General features: G+C 40.3%; 7 protein-coding genes across 9 annotated transcripts; 4 read left to right on the top strand and 3 right to left on the bottom strand.

The window, feature by feature from the left end:
* Nucleotides 1-272: 272 nt before the first annotated feature.
* Nucleotides 273-4292, bottom strand: LOC111469615. 2 transcript variants are annotated; one of them, XM_023114949.1, is made up of 9 exons: nt 3910-4292; nt 3593-3733; nt 3385-3477; nt 3182-3308; nt 2354-2463; nt 1371-1451; nt 1162-1241; nt 562-813; nt 273-401 (listed from the first exon to the last, which is right to left on the bottom strand). In XM_023114949.1, the coding sequence occupies exons 1-8, from the start codon at nt 4219-4221 to the stop codon at nt 594-596; spliced, it is 1164 nt and encodes a 387-aa protein (XP_022970717.1). In that variant the 5' UTR covers nt 4222-4292; the 3' UTR covers nt 273-401; nt 562-593. The 2 variants fall into 2 exon arrangements, with proteins under 2 accessions (XP_022970717.1, XP_022970715.1); XM_023114947.1 differs by having other exon boundaries at nt 567-813.
* An 805-nt stretch (nt 4293-5097) lies between these two features.
* LOC111469625 (putative ribosomal-protein-alanine acetyltransferase) lies at nt 5098-6215 on the top strand. Its single transcript, XM_023114957.1, has 2 exons — nt 5098-5391; nt 5782-6215. Exons 1-2 carry the CDS (start codon nt 5148-5150, stop codon nt 6000-6002), a joined length of 465 nt encoding a protein of 154 aa, XP_022970725.1. The 5' UTR covers nt 5098-5147; the 3' UTR covers nt 6003-6215.
* Nucleotides 5867-13752, top strand: LOC111469620 (expansin-B3-like). The gene is made up of 5 exons (XM_023114953.1): nt 5867-5871; nt 11702-12036; nt 12269-12575; nt 12676-12805; nt 13211-13752. Exons 2-5 carry the CDS (start codon nt 11850-11852, stop codon nt 13406-13408), a joined length of 822 nt encoding a protein of 273 aa, XP_022970721.1. The 5' UTR covers nt 5867-5871; nt 11702-11849; the 3' UTR covers nt 13409-13752.
* On the top strand, nt 7362-10124 carry LOC111469621 (tetraspanin-19). 2 transcript variants are annotated; one of them, XR_002714910.1, is made up of 8 exons: nt 7362-7795; nt 8292-8391; nt 8506-8586; nt 8693-8797; nt 8894-9085; nt 9698-9755; nt 9842-9898; nt 9991-10124. XR_002714910.1 is itself a non-coding variant. In XM_023114954.1 (6 exons), exons 1-6 carry the CDS (start codon nt 7629-7631, stop codon nt 9698-9700), a joined length of 648 nt encoding a protein of 215 aa, XP_022970722.1. In that variant the 5' UTR covers nt 7362-7628; the 3' UTR covers nt 9701-9756. The 2 variants fall into 2 exon arrangements, 1 of the variants encoding a protein (XP_022970722.1); XM_023114954.1 differs by lacking the exons at nt 9842-9898; nt 9991-10124 and having other exon boundaries at nt 9698-9756.
* A 1335-nt stretch (nt 13753-15087) lies between the features above and the next one.
* On the bottom strand, nt 15088-18328 carry LOC111469613 (clathrin light chain 1-like). The gene is made up of 3 exons (XM_023114945.1): nt 17744-18328; nt 16159-16312; nt 15088-16013 (listed from the first exon to the last, which is right to left on the bottom strand). The coding sequence occupies exons 1-3, from the start codon at nt 18190-18192 to the stop codon at nt 15348-15350; spliced, it is 1269 nt and encodes a 422-aa protein (XP_022970713.1). The 5' UTR covers nt 18193-18328; the 3' UTR covers nt 15088-15347.
* Nucleotides 18329-19542: 1214 nt separating this feature from the next.
* LOC111469609 (probable polyol transporter 4) lies at nt 19543-22119 on the bottom strand. The gene is made up of 2 exons (XM_023114939.1): nt 21728-22119; nt 19543-21428 (listed from the first exon to the last, which is right to left on the bottom strand). The coding sequence occupies exons 1-2, from the start codon at nt 21939-21941 to the stop codon at nt 20056-20058; spliced, it is 1587 nt and encodes a 528-aa protein (XP_022970707.1). The 5' UTR covers nt 21942-22119; the 3' UTR covers nt 19543-20055.
* A 282-nt stretch (nt 22120-22401) lies between these two features.
* On the top strand, nt 22402-25783 carry LOC111469607 (protein STABILIZED1). The gene has a single exon (XM_023114935.1). It carries the CDS (start codon nt 22460-22462, stop codon nt 25529-25531), a length of 3072 nt encoding a protein of 1023 aa, XP_022970703.1. The 5' UTR covers nt 22402-22459; the 3' UTR covers nt 25532-25783.
* Nucleotides 25784-27650: the final 1867 nt, after the last annotated feature.

Genomic DNA, 27650 nt, shown 5'->3' with positions numbered 1-27650 from the left:
TCGGACGACAAAAAGAAAAAAAAAAAAGGTCTTTTCCTTAAATTAGGCTGTTTTTTTACAAATTTACAAACAATACAACCTTAAATTGCAATCTTGTTGGATTTGATCTGCCTGAACTTGTGGGCTGTAGTGAATGAACGGAATATTGCGAGTAGAAAAAAAGATTCATAGCTTATTTCATACACGTTCAAATTCAAAAAGTTAAAGGTTCAATGCTCCAACTAGGTTGAATGGTAAAAAAACGATAATTTTTTTTTAAAGATAGCAACGAGTGAGGGCAAAGAATACAGTCTCTACAAACATTAATAAATATGTATAAAAAAGGATCGGAGAAAAAAGTTTGTTCTTACGAAAATTGAAATCACTGATATTCAAAATTAATCCTAAGACTAGAACTATTAAGGAATTAATGTAAGAATCAAACGACAAGTTACAAGATCAATGTTTTAATATAATCCTAAGACTATAAGGAACAGATTTAAACTCGGCTGCATGTGTAAGTGAAAATTTTGAGGTACTATAACAGCATAGCCTTCAATGCCAAAGTTGCAGAGGAAATCACCTCAGGGGTTTCAAGAACATCATACTTGACACTAGCAAAAGCTGGTTGCATGTCTAACTTTACGAGTGATCGATCGCCCCATCCGAATGCGTCGAGAAGTAAGAGCTTCTAACAATACTTCCAGAGAATCTTCCAATGCTTCGCCCTGTTTTTCCAATCCAACCGAACTTAACCTTGGAATGAGTTGAAGTTCAAACAGCAGGCTAGCTGCTGCTGCTGCTGTGCAGGTTCGGTCCCATGATGGTTGAGGCCTTCACATTTACAAAAGAAAGGTGGGGACCTCATGCATCGGGAAATTTCTCCATTTACAATGGGTATAGACGCGTACATTACGAAAAGGAAAATGATTCTTATGTTTATCATAATACTACGACGGTCACTATTCCTATTGGGTGACTAGCAAGAGCACCAGAGAATGCTAGCCCGACCAGAAAAGGGGCCTAGATAGGTCCATATTCGTATGGGCCGTGTGTAGAATAGTAAAAAGAGTTTAATGTTCTATAAAAGAATTATGCTTTCACCTCAAATGACCTACCCCGCCATGGAAAAGAATCGAAAAGTGTTCGATAATATAATGGATTGCTGGTTCGAGTTCTTACCTGAGTTTATGCATTGCAGACGAGCCAGTAGTCAAGGATATGCATGGAAGGTCCTCCCCCCAAACTGATTTGGCTTGCTCCTGTGTAATAGCAACAATCATCGGACTAGTCAGTCATTTTGTTATAGGCAAAACATTGGCTTTCTCCAGAAATAACCCAGCAAAGATCCAACAAGAAGATATAGATACAAAAATGCTACATAACATTACCCTGAGTCGGTTGAACATTGCAGCAGAGTTGCTCCATGTACCATCAATCAAAATAAAATTCAGAATTCCATCTCCATCAGTCTATGAGTAGAATCAACAAGAACATTATGACCTTGTTCAACTGGAAGAACACGAGATTTTACAAAAAGAAAACCATAGCCAAAAAGAACATAACATCAGCCAGAATACCAAGTTACATTACTTGAAACTGCAAGGATTGAAAAGCTGAGCCTAGAAGTCTGCCATAAATGATGAATCATAGGTAGCCCAGCCATAATGATCACACAAGAATAGTAATGGGAGATCCCACATCAGTTGGGGAGGAGAACGAAATGTTCTTTATAAGGGTGTGGAAACCTCTTCTTAGCAGACATGTTTTAAAAACCTTGAGGGGAAGCCCGAAAGGAAAAGTCCAAAAAGGACAATATTGGCTAGCGGTGCGCTTGGGCCGTTACAAATGGTATTAAAGTTAGACACCGGGTGATGTGCCAACGAGGAGGCTGAGCCCCAAGAGGGGTGGACACGAGGTAGTGTGCCAGCAAGGACGCTGGGCCCGAAGGGGGATGGATTGGGGGGTCCCTCATTGATTGGAGAAGAGAACGAGTGTCAGTGAGGACGTTGGGCCTCGAAGGGAGTGCATTGTGAGATCCCACATCGGTTGGGGAGGAGAATGAAACATTCGTTATAAGGGTGTGGAAACCTCTTCCTAGCAGACGCGTTTTAAGAACCTTGAGAGGAACCCCGAAAGGGAAATCCCAAAGATGACAATATCTGCTAGCAGTGGACTTGGGCCGTTGTAAGTAATATGATAAGCCATGCATGCACGTGAACTAGTGCACCAAATTAGAGAAATGATTTGTGAATTCTGGTGTGTTAAAATTTCTTCTACCATGTCTTGATTTGTATCAGTACCAATTGATAATATGAAATCAAACTCAATCAAGAAAGGGACATTCACAACACTGTTTCAGACAAATATGTACCGTTTGCTGCGTGCGTTCTTGCTTAGTCGAGAGTTCAGAGCTGAAGGCATCCTGAACACTTTTTGAAGTTGCATTCTTGTTGGGGTAAAGGCAACAAACCTTGCTTTTACCTGGGTAATATTGTAAACAAAAGAAGAAAATAGGTATTACAAGCCATGCCAACTGTGCTAATGAGCAACAATTTGTAAATCTGACAGCAATGATCGGTATATATTTCTCGTAGATGAAGAGGAATACCATAAATCTCATGAAATGCATAATTTATTAGTCATAGCGTAAGACATTATATTTAGTTTTTGCTATAATAAAATATCGTGAGATCCCACATCAATTGGAGAGAGGAACATGTGTCAACGAGGACGTTCGGCCCTGAAGGGGGTGGATTGTGAGATCCCACATCGGTTAGAGAGGAGAACAAAGCATTCTTTATAAGGGTGTAAAAACCTCTCCCTACTATACGTGTTTTAAAAACCTTGAAGGAAAGCCCAAAAGAGAAAACACAAAAAAGACAGTATCTGTTAGTGGTGGACTTGGGCCGTTACAAATGGTATTAGAGCCAAACACTGGGCGGTGTGCCAGTGAGGACGTTAAGCCTCGAAGGGAGGTGGATTGTAAGATCCCACATCAATTGGAGAGAAGAACAAACATTCTTTATAAGGACGTGGAAACCTCTCCCTAGCAAAGGGGCTTTAAAAATTTTGAGGGGAAGTCCTAAAGGAAAAACCCAAAGAGGACAACATCTGCCATCAGTGGGCTTGAGCTGTTACAAATATAGTTATAGTCCGATAGTTATAGTCTTGTTAAAGCTTACACGAGGAACACAATTACCTGCTGACTTGAATGCACTCCACATGATATCTTCATGCTCTGAGATACCATAGAGGCACAAAGTTGTAGCTTCTACACCAAAAACTTGCAGCAACAACTTCCCTGTGTTGTTCTGCCGCAGAAAATCCTGCACAATAAGTCCACAACACTAAGTCAAGTTTAGTAGATCAAGAGAACCTAGAATTGATCAACACTAGACAAACCTTTGGATGCATATATAGCCAAAACCGTGCTCCAGACCAAAGAGGACAATGCTTGACTCTTGAACACATACAATCCTCAAAAGGAAGCCAGCACTAAACAGTCTCCAAAAGAATCCAAGAAAGCTAGAGAAGTTAAATTCATAATAACTAAGCTCTGTAAATACTTGGGGACCCCAAGAAATAAAGAACCATTTAGAACAAATTATACCTTCTGACAAAGATAATCCCGACTGCCAAGCAAACGACATGCTATTTGTCGAGCTGAAAAGAATTGGAGTTTCTGCTCAGAACTACCTAGAGCCTGATATGTAGCTCGGTGTTTCTTGTCCTCCTGAGTTTTAAAGTATCCCTGAAATTCTGGAGATTAAGAGGGCAATCGTTTGCATAAACAGAAATATACAAAAACATTATCCAGATGAATTCCTTGCAAGAGATAGAGAAACAGCAAATAGGCATAAGATTTAACACATTAGTTGCATTTGTAACGAAGAACTCATGAACATATTGAATGAATTTGTGGCATACCTGAAGCTTGCCCCCATTACCACCAAAACTCATTTGGGCATCAATATTTTTCTCCAAAGCCTTCAATTCCTCGATAATTTCCGTAACCATTGTAGGCATCGGAGACGTGGAGCCCCAACCCTGCCATTCCTGCAACGTGATCGGAGTCTCTTCACTGGTTACGCGAGCTTCTGTTGATATGGAGTTGGAAGCCCACCTCGAGATGCGGGCGTCGGGGTTTTTGGTGATGGAATCCATCTGGGTTTTGGTTGAAAACGCGCGAGATGGAGAGCGATTGAAAGAGGGGGCAAAGGCCCTTATAGTGGAGAGCATGGTGGACTTATGTTCCTCCAATTCCCAAGAAGCGCGATACTGCTCCGTGTTTCCTCTCGCAGCATTTCATTCATAGCGTGGAATTTGGATTGGGCTTCTTTTTTTTTTTAAGATTGAATACTTATAGGTTTTTATGATATTTAAACCTTTTGAAATCTGTAATAAAAGTGTGATTTTTCAAAATAATTATTAAAAAAACAACAAGCCAACACAACTCAACCCAGTTTGAAGGTTAGGGTTCTAGCACAAGAGATGGTTTTTTTTTTTTTTTTTTTGGATAAAAAAATTATAAGGAGTATTATAATAGCAATAAAATTTGTTCGATAACTATAGTAATTTAAGTGACATTAGTACTCGTGGTTGTAATCAAAAGATGAAATGCATCAATCTATACACGAGATTGACAACTTCCACTAAAGACGATCTATACTCGAATTCAGAGCTTATTTGATTTTCATATTTGAGAGCATTTCTATACACGGGATAAGATTCTTGATGATTGTCGGGAGGGAGTCCGCATTAGACAATTAAGGGAGTGATCATGGGTTTATAAGTAACATCTTCATTGTTATGAGGCATTTTGGGGAATACCGAAGCAAAACCATGAGAACGTATACTCAAAGTGGACAATATCATACACTCACCCACCAATGTGGGATCTATAGTTTAACACGGTCATTTTATTCATGACCCATGACTTATGTGTCAATAAATTTTTGTTCATTTATTTTTCGATCTTTAATATGATGAAGTAATTTATTAATTAAAAAACTATTCTAAAGTTTTACAAAAAAATCCCAATATTTTTATAAAATTTCATGATTTTTTATTGGGTCACAACTGACCATTTGTGTGTAATATATATACATAGGTGTTGAGAAATCAAAGAAAATCTTCTGAAACACCAAAAGCCACAGGCCTCATCAATGAGTAATGGGGTCATCGTTGAACTGCAAAGAAACTCCACCAACTGTGCTAAGGTAGTTGAAGACATTGTGAAGCTCGAGAAGAAGATATTCCCAAAACATGAGTCTCTTGCCAGATTCTTCGATGAAGAATTGAAGAAAAAGAATTCAGGATTGCTTTTTCTGGATTTCGATCGAGAAGTCGTAGGCTATGTCATGTATTCTTGGCCCTCTTCCCTCTACGCTACGATCGCCAAGCTCGCAGGTTCTATCCTCGTTTTCTTTCCTTTCTCCCCTGTTATCCTCATGCCCACTTTTGTGGATATTGTATATGTTGAATTGAATGCGAGATCTGCCGATGTTTTGGATCATCTAGTACTTTCAGTTCAGCTTGTAAATGATCTGGTTTAGTTTAGATGAACTTCAGCTATAAATTTGCAATCTGGCTAGCTTAATGTATCGATCCTAGGCTTGTTGATTTTGCAACTTTTTTTGTGCACATAACCTGTTTGACAAAAGGGCTGAGAGAAAATCTCCCCCTTTTCCATCTGGGGTTTCTAGGAAAGCTTTTAAGACTGGTTAATTGTGCGTAAATTCTCGCTAATCAACAACCATTGTGTCCTTTCCTGGCATGTGGGTTGTAAACGAAGTGCAGTGAAGGAGAACTATAGAAGACAAGGTCATGGAGAGGCACTGCTGAAGGCAGCCATTGAGAAATGCAGAACCAGAAACATTCAACGCATAGGTCTTCATGTTGATCCCCTGAGGACTGCGGCTGTGACTCTCTACAAGAAACTTGGGTTCCAAGTTGATAGCTTGATTGAAGGATACTACTCTGCTGATCGAGATGCCTACAGAATGTACTTGGATTTTTGATGCGGTTTATGACATTTTCTGAATTAAGTTTCAGATATCGTGATGATATATTTATATTAGAGAAGTGTTGGGCTCTTCTGTTGTAATTTTATCATGCCTGTGGGTAAAAACTTGATGATGATGATGAGTTTATGGATCATATGCAGGCACAAACTGAAATAAGAACAATGAACAATTGATTACATTAAAAGAACTGTGGCGATAAGAGGTAATTCTTTCCTAATTCTCTCTTATAACGATGGAACTTGTCGTTATTAATTAGAATCATGGAGATGCCCCCAACAAACTTGTAATTTTATGTCCAAGCCCACGGCTAACCCATATTGTTCTCTTTGAGTTTTTCCTTTCGAGCTTCCCATCCAAGTTTCCAGAACGAGCTGCTAGGGATAAGTTTCCATACGCTTATAAAAAATGTTTCTCGGTCCTCGCTGGTACTTATTTCCTTCTCCAATTGATGTGGGACTCCCCAATCCACCTCCTTTAGTGTCTAGTGTGACGACACTCATTCTCTTCCCCAACTGATGTGAGATCTCACAATCCACCTTCGTTCTCCTCCCCAACTGATGTGGGATCTCACAATCCAACCTCTTTGGGACCTAGCGTCTTTGCTGGTACTCGTTTCCTTCTCCTATCGATGCGGGACTCCCCAATCCACCCCCTTCGGGGCCAGCGCGTTGGCACTCATTCCCTTCCCCAACTGATGTGGGATCTCACAACCCACCCTCGAACCTCTACACCCTTATAAAAAAATATTTTGTTCTCCCCAACCGATATAGGATCTCATAGTCCACCCCTGAAGCCCAACGTCCTCGTTTGATAGGGAGAGGTTTCCACACCCTTATAAAAAAATATTTCGTTCTTCTCTCCATCCAATGTGGGATCTCACAATCCACCTTCCGATCTCACAATTCACCCTCCTTCGGGGCCCAACGTCCTACTTGGCACTCATTCTCTTTTCCAATCGACGTGGGACCTCCCAATCCACCCCTTTCGATGCCCAGCGTCCTTGCCGGTACACTGCCTCGTGTCCACCCCTTTTTGAGACTTAGCCTCCTCGCTGACGCATCCACCGATGTCTGGCTTTGATACCATTTGTTCTCCTCCTCAACTGATATGGAATCTCACATTTTAACATCCTCTTTATTGCATGCATCCTAATAAATAAGCCTTTTTTAGTTATTCTCATTGATAAATAATTATTCTATGTTCTTTTCTGCGGGTAAAAACAAAAACTTTAATCGAAGTAAAAATTATTATTTTGTTGTAACGCTGACAAGTAATTTCTATCATCTCTTACCGGGTTTTCCCTTCTCCTTTAAGCTATTCATCTTCTAATACTTTTATTCCCCACATTCGGTCTCTAAATTTCATTGGGTGAAAGAAGCCGTCGTCATATGTCCAACGGTGGACGAACGGGCTTCGATGAAAATGGGTGAACTGTTCCTTGGAAATAGGAAAGAGCGCAAAAATCGCAAAAGTCCCTTAAAGCCAGAAAAAGCGCAAAAATCTTAGCGCGCAGCGGATATTTCTGGCGGTTGAATATTACGTTCATTAGGCTTTTCTTCGCTATCTGCTTTCTCATTTTTTGTTTGCGTATTTGTCTGGTCAATTGTGTATTGGCAACAAATGGTGAGAATGATAAGGGCGTGCATGCAATCTTTGTTGAAGTTCGTGAATTCTGGAAATGGGTTGGTTGGAATCGCGATGATTTTGTATGGAATTTGGTTGATGAGGGCTTGGCAGAGGCATTTGGGCCATTTTCCCTTTGAAAGACCCGATGACCCAATTCCATGGTATTGCCTTTTGGCTCTCTTGCAGACTTTACAATCTGGGATTTCCTTCCATTTTCTGGGTCTCTTTTTGTTTCTTGTAATATTTTGCAGGGGTCAGGCTGAGTATTGGAATCCATCGATTTCATTATTAATCTGACAAAATATAGGAATTATCTTCATATTCTTTATTCTTTCTGCGTTATGATTCTTTGTAGGATGGGTTCTAAACCTCTAGTTTTTCCCTCCATGGAATGGTTGGGAGGGAGTTCTAATTGGATTATAAGGAATACATCTCATTGGTATAAGGCTTTTTGGGAAGCCCAAAGTAAAGTTACCAGAGCTTATGCTCAAAGTAATAATATCACACTATTGTGGAGAGAGTCGTAATTCCTAACCCTTAGTAAAGTGTATTATAGCGGTTGATATGGTTTAGATTTGAGTTCTCCGGCAGTTGGTTTACTTCTTCATTACTTAGACTGGGATGTAGCTTACATACTTGGTCTTGCTTAAATTTCAGGTTCATGTACAGTTTTTTTGGCCTGGGCATTCTTCTATGTGTGATCACATGCGTGGGTCATATTGCTGCTGAAACTGCTCGTGGTTGTTGCCTTCATCTCGTACGGTGTTCTTACTTGACTAAATGATATGAATCTCCCCTTCCCCATTTTTTCCCTTTTGTTCAATAATAGATTGCTTGACAAATGAGTATGTTTGTCGTTCAATGGATGCAGTATGTGATGCTTGTCTTTGTGGTTCTCATGGTGGAGGCTGGGTTGGCTACTGATGTATTTCTGAATCGTGATTGGGAGGAGGTGAACATTTTACATACGAAAGCGTTCACGTGTCGTTTATCTCCGATGCAACTGGCTGCTAACAGATATTTATACCTCTAGCTGATCATTTTCAACTTTACACCAGGACTTTCCAGTGGATCCGAGTGGAAGTTTTGATCAGTTCAAGCAGTTCATCAGATTGAACTTCGATATCTGCCAATGGATAGGGATCTCAATGATGTCTATTCAGGTCTGTTTCTCTCCCTTTCTCTCTATTGTCATGTTGGCCTGTCTTAAGGTAGGGAATCCTTTTGGCTAACCTGTAATGTGGATTGGCTTGTCTCAGGGTTTGTCTCTATTGTTGGCTATGTTACTAAAAGCAATTGGATCGCGTCGATATTATGACAGCGATGACGATTATGCACCTGAGAGGCTTCCGCTTCTTAAGAATGCTCTTCATTCACCAAGTACATGTGTTATTGGAGACCCCGTCTTTCCATCTAAAAACGACGCTTGGAACAAACGAACTGACGATGAGGTATAAATACACAATCATGCTCCAATCTGTGAGGCTGGTCTTATATATGATGACCGTGAATTTGTTGTCCTTTTGTTGCTGCAATTACCTTTATTTATTTAGGGTGAACCATTCATTCCTGATAAGAGTATAGAAACTTCTACCTAATAGATGTGTTTTAAAACTATGAGGCTGACGACGATACATAACTGGCCAAAGCGGACAATATATGTTAGTGGTGGACTTGGACTATTACTAATGGTATTAGAGCCAAACATTGGACGGTGTGTTAGTGAGGACGTTGGGCCCTCAAGGGGGTGGATTGTGAGATCCCACATCGGTTGGAGAGGAGAACGAAACATTTCTCATAAGGGTGTGGAAACCTCTTCCTAGTAGACGTGTTTTAAAACCGTGAGGCTGACGACGTAACGTAACGGGCCAAAGCAGGCAATACGTGCTAGTGGTAGACTTTTGGTCTCAATTTCTACCCTGTTTTTTTTGTCATTAGAACAAGATTTCTGCTGATTTCCCATCCTAGAAGCGACTTAAATCTTGTCTAAGCTGATAAGAACTGTTCATTCATCCATCTAGAGTGTGTTGGTAGATGATATCTGATCTCTTTGACCTTTGCAGTAAGCCTGCAACAGAAGCAGCCTATTAACTTGCATTGAATCCTCTCATTGCATACTAGGTGCGTCATTTCCTGTACTGGGCTTATTCATATATGTATATGTAATCAGCTATATATTGATTCATTTTTCATCCTTTTCCTATCAGGAAAGAAGTTGACCGAAAGCGCGAATTTGACACGGATTTCATTCTCTATTGTTTACAGTGAGCTATTTTCTTTTTGAACACTATAGCTCATATCAGTAGAATTGAATATGATCATAGCTTCTTATAAACCAGAATTTTTTTTCTCGCAGAAAAATACTCGTGATGGGTTCAGATGTGACAACGTTATATGTAAATCATGTTAATAGAGATTGTGGCTCATGTACTCTTCTGAAAGCAGTTTCCTAAATCCTATTGGTATCTGTTCTTAAAAAAAAGTCATTTACTGAATATGATTCGTTAGCCACCGGTGCTTGCTATCATGTCTTGATTTTCCTGCGTCTTTGCAGTGGGAGGGGAACAAAACATTCTTTAAGGGTGTGGAAACCTCTCTAGCATGTTTACATAACTGACCAACACAAGTGGAATTTGGGTTTTACAAATGGTATCAAAGTTATACCCGTGTGGTATGTCAGCGAGGATGTTGGACCCTAAGGGAGTTGATTGTGAGATTCCACATTAATTGGAGAGGGGAATGTAACATTTCTTGTAAGGGTGTGGAAACCTCTTCCTGACCATCAAGGGGGTGGATTGTGAGATCCGACGTCGGTTAGAGACTGGAACGATATGAAAATTTTTCCCTAACAGACTGTTTTAAAATTGTGAGATTGACATACGGCAATATGTAATGGACCAAAGCGGATAATATTTGCTAGTGGACGTGCATGTGAAATGTGATGGAAAAAGGGATGATTTTGAGGATAAATAATCCAAAAGTTTGTTTAAAAGTGGACAAATAAATCCAATATCAGTGGCCGCTCTTGCAATTGGGTCCACTTGACGGGATGTTTGTAATCAAAATTTCTAGGCCCTCTTTTCCGTAGAATCGCAAGGAAATATTATCCGCTTTGGTCCATTACATATTGCCGTATGTCAATCTCATCATTTTAAAACGGTGGATTAATTACAAACATCCCATCAAGGGTGTCCACTTTGGTATAGATATTGGATTTATTTGTCCACTTTTTAAACAAACTGTTGGATTATTTATCCTCAAAATCATCCCCTTTTTAATCCTTCAAAAAAAAAAAAAAGTTTTAAAAAGAAAAAAGTTTTATATTATTATTTATGGAGTGGGCTTCTCTTGTCTACTCTTTTGAATGACCTTTATCAATTAATTATGGTATTGTTCTTATTCTATTCTTTTTTATTCTAAATATCATACTTTTTATTCCTTTTTCTTTTTTCTTTTTCGAATATACTTTTCTTTAGGTTATTTTAGAATTTTGAAAATAAAATAGTTATCACAAATGACTTGGTAATGAACAAAGTGAATGTTTACCCATAAAATGCGACGTGTGAGTTATAATTATTGAAATTAAAGAATTTTCAGTAATTTAAAAGCAGTTTGATTATAATTATTTTTTTTATATAATATTTGAAAAAGGTAATTTAAGCCTGATGATTAGTTAATTTATGTTTATTAAGTCAAATTATTAAAATAATTTAAATAAATTAAATTTTGATTTAATTTTCATTCAATTATAAGTATATTATTAATAATATGACTCAAATGTTAGGTATTTTAAAAATTTATTTAGCAATAATATTAATAATTATTCTCAATAAAATTAATTATAAATGTTATATTTCAAAAATCAAAACACGAGATTAATTTGATAAAATTATTAAAAATATAATAATAATTCTTATAAAACTACTACGATTATGGGAAATTAACGCCTCAAGTATCGAGGGGTCCCACGGAAGGGGCACTTTCTGTAAATAAGTCAAAAAAAGTGGTTCATTTGATAATCCCCAACACTTTTATATATTTACTTTAACGGCCCCCTTCAAAATCAGTAGACTGCACCACCTTATACTTGTGCTCGTGCTGCAACAAAAATCGTCGGCTACATCCTCCAATCCTCTCTCTGTCTCAACTGTTTTTCTCGATCACTGTGCCCGCCGGAAACTGACATTGTCAGCGGAGCAAGCGGTGTCGCCGACTATGCTCACGCAAATGCACCTCCTTCTCCCCCGCCGTGGTTTTGGCCTCATTGGGGCTATTTTCTTTGCCATGGCCGTCCTTGAGTGGTTCACGGCGGTGGCTCAGCTCCAACACCGTGTGCTGGATTTACATTGGCTTCCTGCCACCGCCACGTGGTACGGAAGCCCCGAGGGCGACGGTAGCGACGGTACGGCGGTTTCATTTCCCTACATATCTTTGCTCTGTTTTCTTCGTTTTAGGGTTCTTAGAGTCTGTCAAGATAATGGGACTGCTCTGTTTTTGTGAAATACTGTCATTGAGCCAATTCGTTCGAATTAGCCAAAACCCAGTTCATAAATCATTTAAAACTCAACTGGAATTCCGCTGTTCTTGAGTTCTTTGCTGATGAATTTTTAGGATCTGACAATGTGAAATTGCAGGTGGAGCATGTGGGTATGGAAATTTAGTGGATGTGAGGCCTCTAAAGGCCAGAGTTGGGGCTGTGAGTCCAATTCTGTTCAAAAACGGTGAAGGGTGTGGAGCATGTTACAAGGTGAAATGTCTAGACCAGAGGATTTGCTCTAGACGAGCCGTTACTGTAATCATCACCGACGAATGCCCCGGTGGGTATTGTTCTAATGGAAATACCCACTTCGATCTCAGCGGCGCTGCCTTTGGCCGTATGGCCATCGCCGGTGAAGGTGGGCAGCTCAGAAACAGAGGAGAAATCCCAGTAATTTACCGACGGTATAAATTCGTTGTTGCACTCTGTTTTTCATCACTCCCATGATTTGTTTGTTTCTTTTATCTATTTTGTCGCTTATTTGTTGCTGTCGTAAATCTGTAGAACTCCCTGTAAGTATCGAGGCAAGAACATTGCCTTCCATGTCAATGAAGGCTCCACAGATTACTGGCTCTCAGTCTTGGTTGAATTCGAGGATGGGGATGGAGACATCGGTGCAATGCAAATAAAAGAAGTAAGTCTACAAACCATTTTAGCCAACTTAATTACTCAAGCATATTCCATTTGCTTTAACATCCCAATAATTCGTCTCTCTGAGTTTTTACTTTCGGGTTGAGAGGTTTCCACGCCCCATTCTTCTCTCCAACTCGATGTGGGATCTCACAATAAACGTCTACTAGCAGTAGGCTTAGGCTGTTACAGAAAAGTTTGATCTTTTACCGAAGATGCTACCTAATTACACGTAAAAAGTCTAATCCCACTCGAAGAATCTTTGAAAAAGAAGCATCTTTAAGAAGAAAAAGCATGAACTTTCCCACATGATTATAAAACTGTGGTTGACTAAAGATAGTGAAGCTTTGTTGACTAAGTTTACTCTGGTTTCCCACGTCGTGTTTGATAATGATAACAAAAATGGCAGGGGAACTCGAGGGAGTGGCTGGAAATGAAGCATTTATGGGGAGCAAATTGGTGCATAATTGGAGGGCCTTTAAAGGGTCCATTTTCAGTGAGATTAACGACATTATCTACAGGAAGAACAGTGGCAGCTAGGGATATAATTCCAAGGAATTGGTCTCCAAAAGCCACTTACACTTCTCGCCTTAATTTCTTCTCTTGATAAAGAAAGATAAGAGGAGGAGGAGAAGGAAGCAAAAGAAGCACTCTTTTCTTCCTTTTATGCACAAAAGCATTTGCTTCCTTTTTGTTTTATGCCGAAAGGAAGCTCCCTCTGTCCTTCTCTCTTAGTTCATACCCCATGGCAGGGAAAAGTAGCCGTTATCCGTTTTCTTTAGTGGAAAAGTGACCGTTGTGAGTGCGAAATGGCATCCAATGTGTGTGTTCTTGTTTTTTGTTATTGTGTGGTTGGGTATTGAGTATGATAGCCCTCTCCAAAGAGGAGAGAGAGCGTGGTGTAGTTTGTTGCTATATTATCAAGCTTGTTTGTTTAATGAACTTGAACTCGAGTCAAACTATTCTTGTCTAAATAGGGGTATAGTGCGAGATTTCAAGACCTTGGAAGTAGTGTTCCTTTCATAACTTATGCAATCAAAACACTCCCATTTCACAATATATTGAAGAGAGATATTTTGTTTGAGAATGTCTGGTGTGAAATCTCATATCGGTTGAAGTAGGAGAACAAAGAAAGCCTAAGAAGAACAATATCTACGAACATAGACTTGAGTTGTTACATCTTAACTAATCACATATGAACTAACTATGCTCAATTGAGTCGGAAGCTATTCATTTCTAGACTCCACATGATTTGAATGCAAGTGGTTCATTATAGCCTTTCCAAACTTGGAATGGGAACAAAGGTTTTCCGCCCATACGCCCGTCCTCATTCAGAATAGAATACTCTGCTAGTTGGTGCAGTGTGAGGCAAACTGACGCACACACAACAAACAAACACCCCAGACATTACTTTTGCTCAAAGGGCACTGTGCATTATGGCCTACACTACATGTTCTCAATGATGCAACATATTACTCCCTTTTTTGGTGCTGACTGATGTTCTTCTCCTTACGAACAGCTAGTTGTTGGGTTGGTATTTTGTTACACTAGACAATTCTTTAACTTGTTGGCTCCATACCTACCATACCTGAATATTGCACCCTTGCAAACTCCACAGGCTTAATTAATTTGGACTTGCTCACTCTTACATGGAATTTCGTTCCTGTGAGATTTCATGGAGAGGGGAATGATATCAATTAGAGAGAAGAACGAGTGTCAGTGAGGTGAATTATGAGATGCATTATCGGTTAGGGGGAGAATGAACCATTCTTTATAAGGGTGTGGAATTATGAGATGCATCATCGATGGGGGGAGAATGAATTTTAAAAACTTTGAGGGAAGCCAAAAAAAAAAAAAAAAAACCTAAAGAGAATAATATCGGCTATCAGTGGACTTGGACTGTTATAATTCCCCTATTGGTGGATCATAGATTGTTGCAATAATATAATTTGGACTCTAATCCCATCTAAGTTCTGTGTTACTTCTGATCCAATTACTACTTGACCAGCCAGACCAAGTGTGTTTCTTAACTTATTATATGTCCCTAAAAAGGTAAACTTGGGTTGCCATAAACATTTAAAGAAGATGGTAAAGCAAGGGAATGAATAGACGGTCGGGTAAAGGAGGCGCCTATCCTATCCCACTCAGGTCATATCCCATGGTAGTTGGATCAGTCATCATTGCTACCTGTGAACGTTCCCTAGTATAATTATTGGGTGCTCTACTACAACTTTGCGAGTCTGAATATTAACTTCTTCTATCCTCAGATACCAAAGGAGAACATATGAGAAGCTTACCGTTCTTGTCTTTGTAAAAAGAGGACTAATGTGTTTTTAAAATGAGACAAGGGGAAGTCAAAGAGAAGATAAAATTCAATGATAAATCAACCTAAATTCTAAGTCTAGACAAGAAGAGAGCTGTTAAATCCCACGCTGCAGAGCATGCAGCAACGCTACGACAAAAGCTTCCTTATTCCCTCTGATAAATTGTGGACAGGAAAAAAAAAACATTCAATTACAATAACCATGAGATGTTTTGATAATTTCTTACTCTGCAGGTGACACCAACAGAATAGGTTGTTCAGCATCAGCTGCAGTAGGAGCCTCGATCTCTATTTTCGGTTGCTCGGGCATACCATTAGCATCCACATCTTTTGAAGGAGATCTAGGTGAATAAGCTGCAGCTGGTGAAGAAGATTTCTTGTCCTCAACTTTCTTCCCTCCTTCCTTAGCATCTTTGGTTTCAGTCCCTTCCTTAGCATCTTTGGTTTCAGTCCCATCCTTTGCTTCTTTTCCACCTTTGTCCTCCTCCTTCCCTTCCTTCTTATCTTTACCATCCGTTCCATCCTTACCGTCCTTGCCATCCTTTCCATCTTTGCCGTCCTTGCCATTCTTGCCATCCTTTCCATCTTTGCTGTCTTTGCCATCCTTTCCGTCTTTGGCGTCTTTGTCATCTGGTTTGGGCGGAGGAGGCATCATATGAAGTGGAGGAGTCTGTTTCAACTTCAAGAGAATCTGCCTCATTCGTGCCAGATCAGTTGGTTTTCCAGGTTTTGGACCCTGAACGATCACAATTGATGGTTTATTTTCAGCATCTTTCTTTCCTCTTCTCTTCTCAATATTAGGGACCTCCCGTGGGATGATCTCTGCAATTGCTTTCCAGAAATGTTTGTCAGCTTCTATGTGGAATTTTTCCTGGTTTGTATGGTAAAGCTGCAAAAAAAAAAAAAAAAAAAAAAAAAAAAAAAAAAAAAAAAAAAAAAAATGGAACATAAATAATAACAGACAGGAAGAGACCTTGACAAGATGCAGGGTAAAAAAAATATGAGTAGATAAAAAATTCTTTCAAAGGTTTCACCTTCTCTCTTTCTCTATTGTGAGCCTTGTTTGTTTCACAATTGATCCTCCTTTTCTCATAAAACGAAGCTTTATACTCTTCAGCTTCATTAATTATCTGATTTCTCATCTCCTTTTCTTTCTTCTCTTTCTCCGCAAGGTCTATGGCATTTTGACTGCACCATAAAATTTTCGCCACTATCAAACAAAAGCTAACCAACAGATTCAAATTCATGGGAAATATAGTTTCTCTAAGCAGAGAAAGCAGATATTGTCCTCTTTGAGCTTTCCCTTTCGGGCGTCTCCTCAATGTTTTAAAACGCGTCCACTAGGGAGAGGTTTCCACATCAAGACTTCGTTCCCCTCTCCAACCAATATAGGATCTCACAATCCACCTCCTTAGGGCCTAACATCCTCGTTGGCACACCGTCCGATGCTTGGCTCTGATACCATTTGTAACAGCCCAAGCCCACCACCAGTAGATATTGTCTTCTTTGGACTTTTCGTTTCGGACGTCCTCTTAAGGTTTTAAAATGCATACACTAGGGAGAGGTTTCCACATCCATATAAGGAATGTTTTGTTCCCCTTTTCAACCAATGTGGGATCTTACAGAAATATGGTTCCAATAAAATACCCTTCCACCTAAGTTGACTAAGATTTTGCAACGAGGTAGAACATTCAAACGAAATTATCACATCGCTAAACTTTACAATTAGCCAGGATCCAAAATGAAATTCCTAAACAAATAGAACCTGGTTGGTCCTACTAGCAACTTGAGAGTTGAAACTACTGTTGCCCATAAAGGCAGCTCACAAAAAGGATACATAATAGAGATAAGAATTTTTGGCAGCATCAAACTTCACAACCAATCAGGTAATAGCTTCTTCAAGCAGACAGAAATAAGCATATCCCTTTTGCCTGTCCATATTGCTACAATACAAAAAAAGCTGTACTAAAATTTCATCTAGTTGGTCCTACTAATATGTTAGACGTTTATGCCTACACGTGATGTTAGGACAAATGTGCAGCAAATATCTGCCTTTTTACCAGCAACAGAACAACATTATTTGGACATATTGCAACAAATGACAAACTATTCAAAGTTCCAGAAGCAAATGAGAATCCAAAATTTTCACCAGCAGCGGTTGCAATAATATCAATAGCGAAAAACCACTATAAACACAAGCCAGATGGTAATTATTATAAAAACTACGAAACCCCTTTATCAATTATCAATTGTACGACCATGCTTGCGGTGCATTAATACAGAGCTCAACGATTGGAAGCATGGGAGTGGCGGAATGAAATTTAGCAACAAAGAAGGTTTGAACCACCGTTTGCTCTAACAACTAAGGATATTGAGTAAACTTTTAATGTCATTATGCGGCGAACAGAAAATCTCTAGACCTTTCAATTCAGATTCCAGCGAAAAACTGAATCCATAGGCTCCAATGACCTCAAAATTTATAAAAGGACTTGTTTTAGATTCATGTCACGGCCACAGGGGGGAAACATTTCAATCCGGCACCAAAATGATAAAATCACAGATCTAAAACTAATCCAATCTCCCTGGAAGAAATGACATTAACAAAAAAAGAAAACGCACCGTCGCCATTCGCGTCGTGCATGGCATTCCTCCCGCATTTCGCTCGGGTCCGGGAGAACCGGTCCATCGGAGACAAAAAAATCATCATCAATGACACCAATACCGGCGGCAGCATTGCCATTATCAACATCAGTCTCAACCGGATCAAAGGGAGAAACATAGCCCGGATTAGGATTGGAATCTCCGAAGTCGTAAACATCAGACACATTGGGGTTATTCGTGTTTCCAGCGCTGTGGATGTCGGAAATGACGTCGTCTTCGAAAAAGGAAGGAGGAGCATGAGGGTGTTGGTCGGTGCTGGGAGAGAAAGCGGCTAAAGAGTCGAAGCTCTGGGAGGGGTGATGAGTGTCGTAACCGACGTAGCCATCGTCGTCAAAGGGCCGCGATGTGGGCGATTGTTGCTGTTGTTCTTGGTGTTCGTCGTTGCTGAAAGTAGCATAGGAAGCCATTATCGTGAATTCTCTTCCTCTGGATCTCCGGGGTCGGATTGATTTCTGAGATTGTTGAGGTTAGGGAGAAGGAGAAAGGAGTTGTTCTTGCGGTGATGAACGCAGTGTTCGGATCAAGAAAGAGTAATCAGGAAAATCACATAATAAAGAGAGAGATTAGTTGGACGTGATCTCAGTTCCATTAAAAATAAATTAATTATATATAAAAATACCTATCACCTTTACCATATGTTTAAAAAATAGCTAAATTCTTAATTTAAAAAGTTTCAATAATTCAATTTTAAAAAAATTTATTACTATCCTAAAAAAAAATATAAACTTTTAAAAGTAATAATAACGCTTCTTTTATCTCGTTAAAAATTAAAAATAAAAATAAAATTTACTGTCCAATATATAATATATAAATGAAAAACCATTTATCGATAACATCCAATATTACTTTTAAACGTCATTTGTGAGTATTTTTGAAAATTTAGATGTTGGTGATTTCTTATGAATTTATATAAAAATTTCCGAAATTATTAATTTTAATTTAATTTATAAATAACAAATTATTATTTTAAAATGTAATTACACAAACAAATTGTAAGAAGCCTATTGAAAATGTTGTAGTTTTAATGATGTGATAAACTCACCTACACATTGAAATTATGTGTTTGAAGACGTGATTTGTAAGCATAAATTAATTTCACATTAACTTTAATTATTTTTTAAATGCATAATATTTTAATATTTTCCCCATCACATTGTCTAAAGTCACGGTGCCCAATAATTTATGTTACATAACGACCATAGGTCCTGATTTTTAAGTGTTTTTTTTGCATCGACTAAATAAACTTTCACACCGAATCATAAAAAGTGATCGATTACTTTTAGACTTCAAGCTTCAATCACATACTTCTAAACATTAATTGATTTGTTTTTTTCCCATCAATTATATATTCTAAATTTGTAACAACTCAAAACTCACACCTAGTCGATGAACTTACCCTTCCAAGCTATTGTTTGTGTATGGTAGGGATAGATTTCACGCCCTTGTAAGAAATCGTTCTTCATGAGGGGAGAGGGGAACATTTCTTATAAGGGTGTGAAAATCTCTCCGCAATAGACCGTTTTAAAGTTGTGACGTTGACGGCGATACGTAGCGGGCTAAAATAGACAAATTTACTAGTGATGTGCTTGTACGGTTACAAAACTAGCATGTTTTGCATGAAGTAATTTTATGTTGAGTAATGTTCGAGTAATTTTATGTTGGGTAATCTCCCGAAGATTTTACTAAGAAGCTTGTGAATGCTTGCATGAAGTAATTTTATGTCGAGTAATCTCCGGAAGATTTTACTAAGAAACAGGTTGAAAAAACTTGTGCTAGTTTATGAAGATAGTCTCCACTCTTAAACACGAGAAGTAAATAACATGACTATGACGTAGGGGATATAGGGATAAGTTGGAATACACAGGTGTTGAATTCGAATTCCAAATCTTTATCTAAATACGAGTATACATGGAGTATTACAACGATACCAAGTTCATGCGCTTTACACGAGCCTCTACACGTGTGCAAGGAGACTTCCATGCACAGATTCACGCGCACTGAAGGTCAATATTCGCATCCGTGGCACACTCAGTCTATGTAATGATGATATTCAATGAATTATTTTTTAAAAATTTACTCGGATAGTAAGTAGAGATCAAGGAAAGAACCTTTCTCATACAGCCAAATCTCCATCCGTTCTTCCCTGAAAAAAGCAATATTAGAGATGAGTTGTGGTGATCCTTGTGAGAGAGCCGCAGCTAGCCATGGTGGTGTGCAGGGGCCACTCAAGTTTCAAGCGTTTGAATGGTCGAGAAAGGAATGATATAAGCTCATTTTTGTTCATTCTTATCAACAAGTTGCTCCACATCTCCAAGTTCCACTTCATTTTCTCTCCAACCAATATCGTTCTGAAACAATGATTCTATTTGTTCCAAAGATTTCCCCTTGGTTTCTGGAACGAACTTGTAAACAAAGGCAACTGACAGAGCAGATATGAAGGAGAAGATGAAGAATGTTCCACCAACGGTGATTGCTCGAGAAACAGACAAGAAAGACATGGCCACAATCCCACTAGAAACCCTGTTGCCCACTGCTCCAAGCGCGGCTGCTTGGGCTCGCAGCTTCAATGGGAAGATTTCAGACGTCAAAACCCAACACACAGGGCCAATCCCCACTGAAAAGAAGGCCACATTCCCACAAACCCAAAAAATGGCTAAGCCAACGCCAACTTTCCCGTTCCCCAGGAAAGTGAGCGTAAAGCCCAAGCAGAACAAGCAAACAGTCATTCCAATTGTGCTCAGATACAGCAATGGCTTTCTACCTAGCTTGTCAATAAGAACAATGGCAACCACTATGAAACCTGTCTTTGCAAGTCCGACTGCCACGGTTGCTGCAAGCAGCTTGGAGTTACCATGGATTCCAGCTTCTTTGAAGATCTCGGGGCTGTAATATACGGTTGCGTCAATGCCGGTGATCTGTTGGAAACATTGGATTCCAAAGCCAGTGATCAGCATTCGTTTAAGTGCAGGAGAAGGGTTCAAAAACTCTCTCCAAACAGCCTTTTCTTCATACTTTTCTGCACTGGAAATTCCAGCAGCTACTTGGATTTCTGCCAATCTTTCTTCCACCTCCTTCTCATTGTCCATGGTTTTCAGAAGTACGGATCTTGCATCGTCGACTCGATTTTTCAGCACCAACCATCTGGGAGACTCAGGGATGATGAAAAGTGCAAATCCAATGAAGATTGAGGGAAGAATGCCCACAGCAAGCATGATTCTCCAGTTTGTGTGGGCAGGTAGACCAGAGAAAGCAAAATTGGAGACATAGCCAAGTAAAATGCCAAGGTTTATGAAGATCTCAGGGAAGGAAGTGAGTGAGCCTCTAGCAATGGTGGGGGAAATCTCTGCAATGTAAACAGGAGCAATCATAACGCCCAACCCAATGCCAACTCCAGCCAATATTCTGCCGATCAGCAACACTTGAAAGGTAGGTGCCAGTGTCATAATTGCTGCACCAATTTGGAAGACGAGAGCAGCCAAGGCCATTGTCCATTTTCTTCCAATGGCATCAGATGTTTTTCCACCGGCTAAGCTTCCCAGAAGGGAAAGAATGCTCAAAATCCCAACAAGAACTTCTTCCTGTACCTCAGTTATCTTTAAATCTTCCTGAATGAAGATAATCGCCCCACTCATCACACCCACGTCTGGATATCCAAACAAGATGTAAAGACATATGAAATTTAACCATTCTAGAATTTCCACTTCCAGTAAGCAAATAGAAAAGTCAATCTAAACAAGCATCTCACTGAAATGGCAATGAATCAGAACCAGAAGTTTATGATTCGAGGTATTTTTAACGAATCTAAACAAGTATCTCACTGAATCGACGCTATTATGTCTCATTCCAAGCAGCAAAAATCATGAAACTAATCGGAAAAATCCCGCACAAAGCTATTCAAAAGTCGAGAACGATTGGAGCGACCGACAGAAGAAGAAAACATACCGTATCCGAGAAGAACAGAGTTGAGAGAAGCGAAAACAGCACAGGCATATACATATTTCCTCGCACTGGAACTCGCATCGCCTTGATGATGATGGTCATCGAGATCCTCATTGATCTCAGAATCCATTCTCTTGTACTTATTCTTCGCGCCCAATGAAACGCCGGGGAATCCCAAATCTCCGGCCCCATTTTCTTGGACGCCGACCAATCCCATGAGTATGCGATCGGATCGGAAGCCGGCAGGGGATTTTAGATCTGAAAGAAAGGAGACAAGAATGAAGGAAACTCGAGAATTGGGTCGTCCGAATTTCTTAATCTGCAAATTGGTTGCTTGGTGCAGTATTCAATGGCATTGACCTTGGACTAATCCAAAGAACAGCTGCTGCAATTAGACTTAATTAAACTGTTTCCTTTCCCTTTTTGTTTTATTTCTTGTCTCAAAAAAGAAAAAATAATATATATTTTTATTTACTGTTTTGCCATATTTTCTATTAATGGGCCTCAATGGGTTTCAACTCTATTCCGGCCTCAAGTAGAAGCCCAGCTCAAGGTCCAATAAGTAATAAGTGGGCCTAAAGCCCATTTGTTACATATTTCATGGGCCGCGTTTGAGAGTCCACTTTCGCAGAATCGGGGTTAAATACGGGTCTGCGTCGCTAAGTCGGTTTGATATTTGCTTACAACTTTTCCGATTGTCTTCTCTTCGTCAACTGATTCGTTCTGAAATCAGTCATGGTGTTCCTTTCGATCCCAAATCAAAAAACCCTATTCCTTAACGTAAACCCTTCTACTACTTCCATTCTTAACCTGAAGTGGGCAATCGAGGAGGTTTCCCACATACCCGTTTCGCTTCAGCGATTGTTCTTATCTCAAAGCTTTCAAGTTTCAGATTTGAATGATTCTACGCTGCTTTCCCATGTTCGAGTCCATCCGAATTCAACTATAACCCTTCACGTTCCCTTATACGGAGGTATGCAAGCTCCGGTTATACCGAAACCAAGATTGGATTTCTTGAACTCTAAACCTCCTCCGAATTATGTTGCTGGGTTGGGACGTGGTGCGACTGGATTCACGACTAGGTCTGATATTGGTCCTGCTCGGGCTGCTCCGGACCTTCCTGATAGGTCGGCGACGACGATTGGTGGTGCTGCCGCTGCTCCGGCTGGTAGAGGGCGGGGTAAAGGCGGGGAGGAAGAGGAAGAAGATGAAGGAGAGGACAAGGGATATGATGAGAATCAGAAGTTTGATGAATTTGAAGGTAACGATGTAGGGTTGTTCGCATCGGCGGAATATGATGAGGACGATAAGGAGGCTGATGCAGTATGGGAGGCAATCGATAAGCGGATGGATTCGAGAAGAAAGGATAGAAGAGAGGCGAGATTGAAGGAGGAGATCGAGAAGTATCGAGCTTCGAACCCAAAAATCACCGAGCAGTTTGCAGACCTAAAGCGGAAATTGTATACTCTGTCGGCGCAAGAGTGGGAAAGCATTCCGGAAATTGGGGATTATTCATTGAGGAACAAGAAGAAGAGATTTGAGAGCTTTGTGCCTGTGCCAGATACCTTGCTTGAGAAGGCTAGGCAAGAGCAAGAACATGTGACGGCGTTGGATCCTAAGAGCAGAGCTGCAGGCGGGACGGAGACACCATGGGCACAAACCCCGGTTACGGACTTGACTGCCGTCGGTGAGGGTAGAGGTACAGTGTTGTCGTTGAAATTGGATAGGTTATCTGATTCTGTTTCAGGATTGACGGTTGTAGACCCAAAAGGGTATCTCACTGATTTGAAGAGTATGAAGATAACTAGTGATGCAGAGATATCTGATATCAAAAAGGCAAGATTATTACTCAAGAGTGTTACCCAAACAAATCCAAAACATCCGCCTGGTTGGATTGCAGCTGCCAGGTTAGAGGAGGTGGCAGGAAAGATTCAGGCAGCGAGGCAATTAATTCAGAAAGGATGTGAAGAGTGTCCCAAGAACGAGGATGTGTGGTTGGAGGCTTGTAGGCTGGCTAGCCCAGATGAGGCGAAGGCTGTGATTGCTAGGGGGGCAAAGTCAATACCAAATTCAGTGAAATTATGGTTGCAGGCTGCAAAACTGGAGCATGATAATGCCAATAAGAGTAGGGTTTTGAGGAAAGGTTTGGAACATATTCCAGATTCTGTTAGGTTGTGGAAGGCAGTTGTGGAGCTAGCTAATGAAGAGGATGCCAGGCTTCTGCTTCATAGGGCTGTTGAGTGTTGTCCTTTGCATGTTGAATTGTGGCTTGCATTGGCGAGGCTGGAAACTTATGATCGTGCGAAAAAGGTTCTTAATAGTGCAAGGGAGAAGTTGCCCAAGGAGCCAGCTATATGGATAACAGCCGCCAAATTGGAAGAAGCTAATGGGAATACTGCCATGGTTGGAAAGATTATAGAAAAGGGTATAAGAGCTTTACAGAGAGTAGGCGTGGTGATTGATAGAGAGGCTTGGATGAAGGAGGCTGAGGCTGCAGAACGTGCAGGGTCTGTTGCCACCTGCCAAGCAATTATCCATAACACTATAGGAGTTGGGGTTGAGGAGGAAGATAGGAAGAGGACCTGGGTAGCTGATGCGGAGGAGTGTAAAAAGAGGGGTTCGATTGAAACAGCAAGAGCAATTTATGCACATGCACTTACTGTCTTCTTGACTAAAAAGAGTATATGGCTGAAAGCAGCACAGCTTGAAAAGAGCCATGGTACCAGGGAGTCTCTTGATGCTTTACTTCGTAAGGCTGTTACTTACAGGCCACAGGCTGAAGTGTTGTGGCTAATGGGTGCCAAAGAGAAGTGGCTTGCTGGGGATGTTCCTGCTGCTAGATCCATTCTTCAAGAAGCCTATGCAGCCATTCCCAATTCTGAGGAGATTTGGCTTGCAGCATTCAAGCTTGAATTTGAGAATCATGAACCTGAGAGAGCTAGAATGCTTCTTGCTAAAGCTCGGGAAAGAGGAGGCACAGAACGAGTATGGATGAAATCTGCTATTGTTGAGAGAGAACTGGGCAACGCCGAGGAAGAGAGCAGGTTACTGAATGAAGGGCTTAAGCGTTTTCCATCCTTCTTTAAACTGTGGTTAATGCTTGGGCAGTTGGAGGAACGTCTTGGGCACCTGGAGAAGGCTAAGGAAGCTTATGAGTCTGGTTTGAAGCACTGTCCTAGCTGTATACCGCTTTGGCTTTCTCTTGCTCACCTGGAAGAGAAAATGAATGGATTGAGCAAGGCTCGAGCAGTGTTGACCATGGCCAGGAAGAAGAATCCTCAAAACCCTGAACTTTGGCTTGCTGCAGTGCGAGCTGAATTGAGGCATGGCAATAAGAAAGAATCTGATATTTTGATGGCCAAGGCACTGCAAGAATGTCAAAATAGTGGCATATTGTGGGCAGCCTCAATAGAGATGGTACCTCGTCCACAACGTAAAACCAAGAGCATGGATGCACTTAAAAAATGCGATCATGATCCACACGTTATTGCTGCTGTGGCCAAGTTGTTTTGGCATGACAGGAAGGTTGACAAAGCTAGAACATGGCTAAACAGGGCAGTAACTCTTGCTCCTGATATTGGTGATTTCTGGGTTTTGTACTACAAATTCGAACTACAGCATGGTACTGATGAGAATCAAAAGGACGTACTGAAGAGATGTATTGCTGCAGAACCCAAACATGGTGAGAAATGGCAAATGATTTCAAAGGCCGTGGAGAACTCCCATCAGCCAACTGAGGCGATCTTGAAAAAAGTAGTAGTTGCCCTAGGTAAGGAAGAGGGCGCTGCTGAAAATAGCAGAAATTAGCTTTAACATATCTCAGATTTTCGAGCCTCTTTGCTGCTGGTTAAGGCATGTGTGATTTATAAGAACAGCCTGAGTTTTGTTGTTGATTTATTTAATCAATGGCTGAAAATTTGTGGCATATTGAGATTGTCTTGTTATCTGGTTTGCTGTACACATGGTTAACCCTTCCTAGACTGTCGGTGATGGATCTGCTGTTGTAACTTCTTTTACCTACTTCACTATTTAATTAGTATATTCTGATATTTGGATGTTTGGGTGGGGGGCTTCGTATTCTGGGACCTTAATATTTGGATGTTATATGTTGGATTCTTTACTGTTACGTGCGCATACATATCTAGTGCTTCTCGCCAACAATTAATTCATTACGTTTTCACAAACAAAATTTCAGGGTAACTTAAACTATGCATTTTTGCACTTTCTCAATCGAAACTTTTAGGCTTACTTGATAGATGTCGAGGAATGCGCTCAATTAGTGGGCACATTCCGGGCCAATGTATTTGTGTTTCCTGGAATTGAACTTACAATTTGTGATACTACATCTTGTTGTATATATACATCTTTTAAGTGAGATACTTTTCTGGGTGATGTTTAAGTTCTCGAAGTCCAAATAGATGTCGAGTTGAATGCGCTCAATTAGTATCTGTGATGGATCCCACGATTATAACACGTTTGGATGGATAATCTGATTTCTCTCTGTCATCGAGTAGCAGTCGTGTGAGGATGAAGAGACCAAGATGATTAGTCCCAACAGTGGGTTCAAACCCTTCAGCAGTAAAAGTTGGCTCCTTTGCAGTCGGCAGGTAGACAGCAGCATTGCATACAAGCACTCAACATCAAGAAGCATAACCGAGCGGTGGAAGCTATCCACAAATTGCCTCACACTGTCAAGCGGGAAAAGTCTAGATGCACAACAGTATTGTTTACCTTAGCTATGCCTGCTGATTTTGCTGCCATTTGAGATTTAAGGAAGTTCCTGCATGCCATAATTATATGCCGCTTTCCTGTTTCAGCTAGAGCCTTGGCCGTGGCTAGACCCAGTCCTGGGAGAGCTCCTGTGATTTTGTCATTTCCTATAACTTCACATTTACAGAAAATGGAATTCCTGACAGTCCATTGTCCTTCAGCACAACATTTCCAGGGGCGTATACTTCTTTGTGGATGGAATCGTGGGAGAAAAAGAGGCTGCTTGTGAGCCATGAGAAGCAAAGAGTAGAGGGGCTGAAAGAGTTGTAGAGAGCAGAGCGATTATGGAATGAAAGGAACTGAAAAATTGGTATCTGTTTCTTATGGAGGTAGAGAACGATCTTGCTCCTGTACATACCACGTTGACCTCCATCTAACCAGGTTCGTCACTGGAATTCTGTATAGATATACTTTTTTGGTTGCATATTATACTTGTTGAAGGTCAGTCGTCTAAACTATTCTAATAATTATGGGCCATTTAGCTGGAGACCCAGATTGGTTAGGTTGGTTCAAATGGTCCAGTTTTGATATCAATGTCCTGATCTGCAGAATGGAGACCTTGGGTTGCTTTTGGTTTAAGTCTAAACTTTTTCCAAAGATCTCTCGAACATCTGTAAGATCTTCCTTTGCCTTTGTAATCAAATGTGCTACAGAATGGAGAAGAACTCGCTTGTCCACAAGAAAATGGAAAAACCTTGCACTCTGTTAAATGAACAGACCTGTCAAAATTAAGCCCAATCACAAAACACTTGTCCCAATAGAGCTTAAGATCAGACGTCCTCTCAAAAGTATTGAGGTCCTGAACTAAATAGTCCTCCTTTACGTCAAATAAAAGGCACCATATACAAATTGGAGCGGGGGGACAAGTTGTGGGGATGGACCACTTCCTTATATACTTTAAAACCTTTGATGAAACTTTCATCAAACTTCCTTAAGTCAAGCATGTGGTTCCAATAACAAGCTAATACAATTTGACCGCTACATAATCATGGTGATTTTTAAAACCCACTCTAGAGGTTGGCTTAGTGGTCAATAAGAGCGAGAAGGAGTTCAAGTTAGTAGCCACCAAGATTTAATATCCTAGGAATGCCTTCGACAACCAAAAATAGAAGGGTTTGGTACATGTCTCATAACAATAGACGGCTTTTACTCATTC

The sequence above is a fragment of the Cucurbita maxima genome, unplaced genomic scaffold (genome assembly GCF_002738345.1).
Source record: "Cucurbita maxima cultivar Rimu unplaced genomic scaffold, Cmax_1.0 Cma_Scf00041, whole genome shotgun sequence".
In the NCBI taxonomy this organism is placed as follows: domain Eukaryota; kingdom Viridiplantae; phylum Streptophyta; class Magnoliopsida; order Cucurbitales; family Cucurbitaceae; genus Cucurbita; species Cucurbita maxima.
Note: the sequence above shows the minus strand (reverse complement) of the source record. Positions and strands in the feature narration are given on the sequence as shown.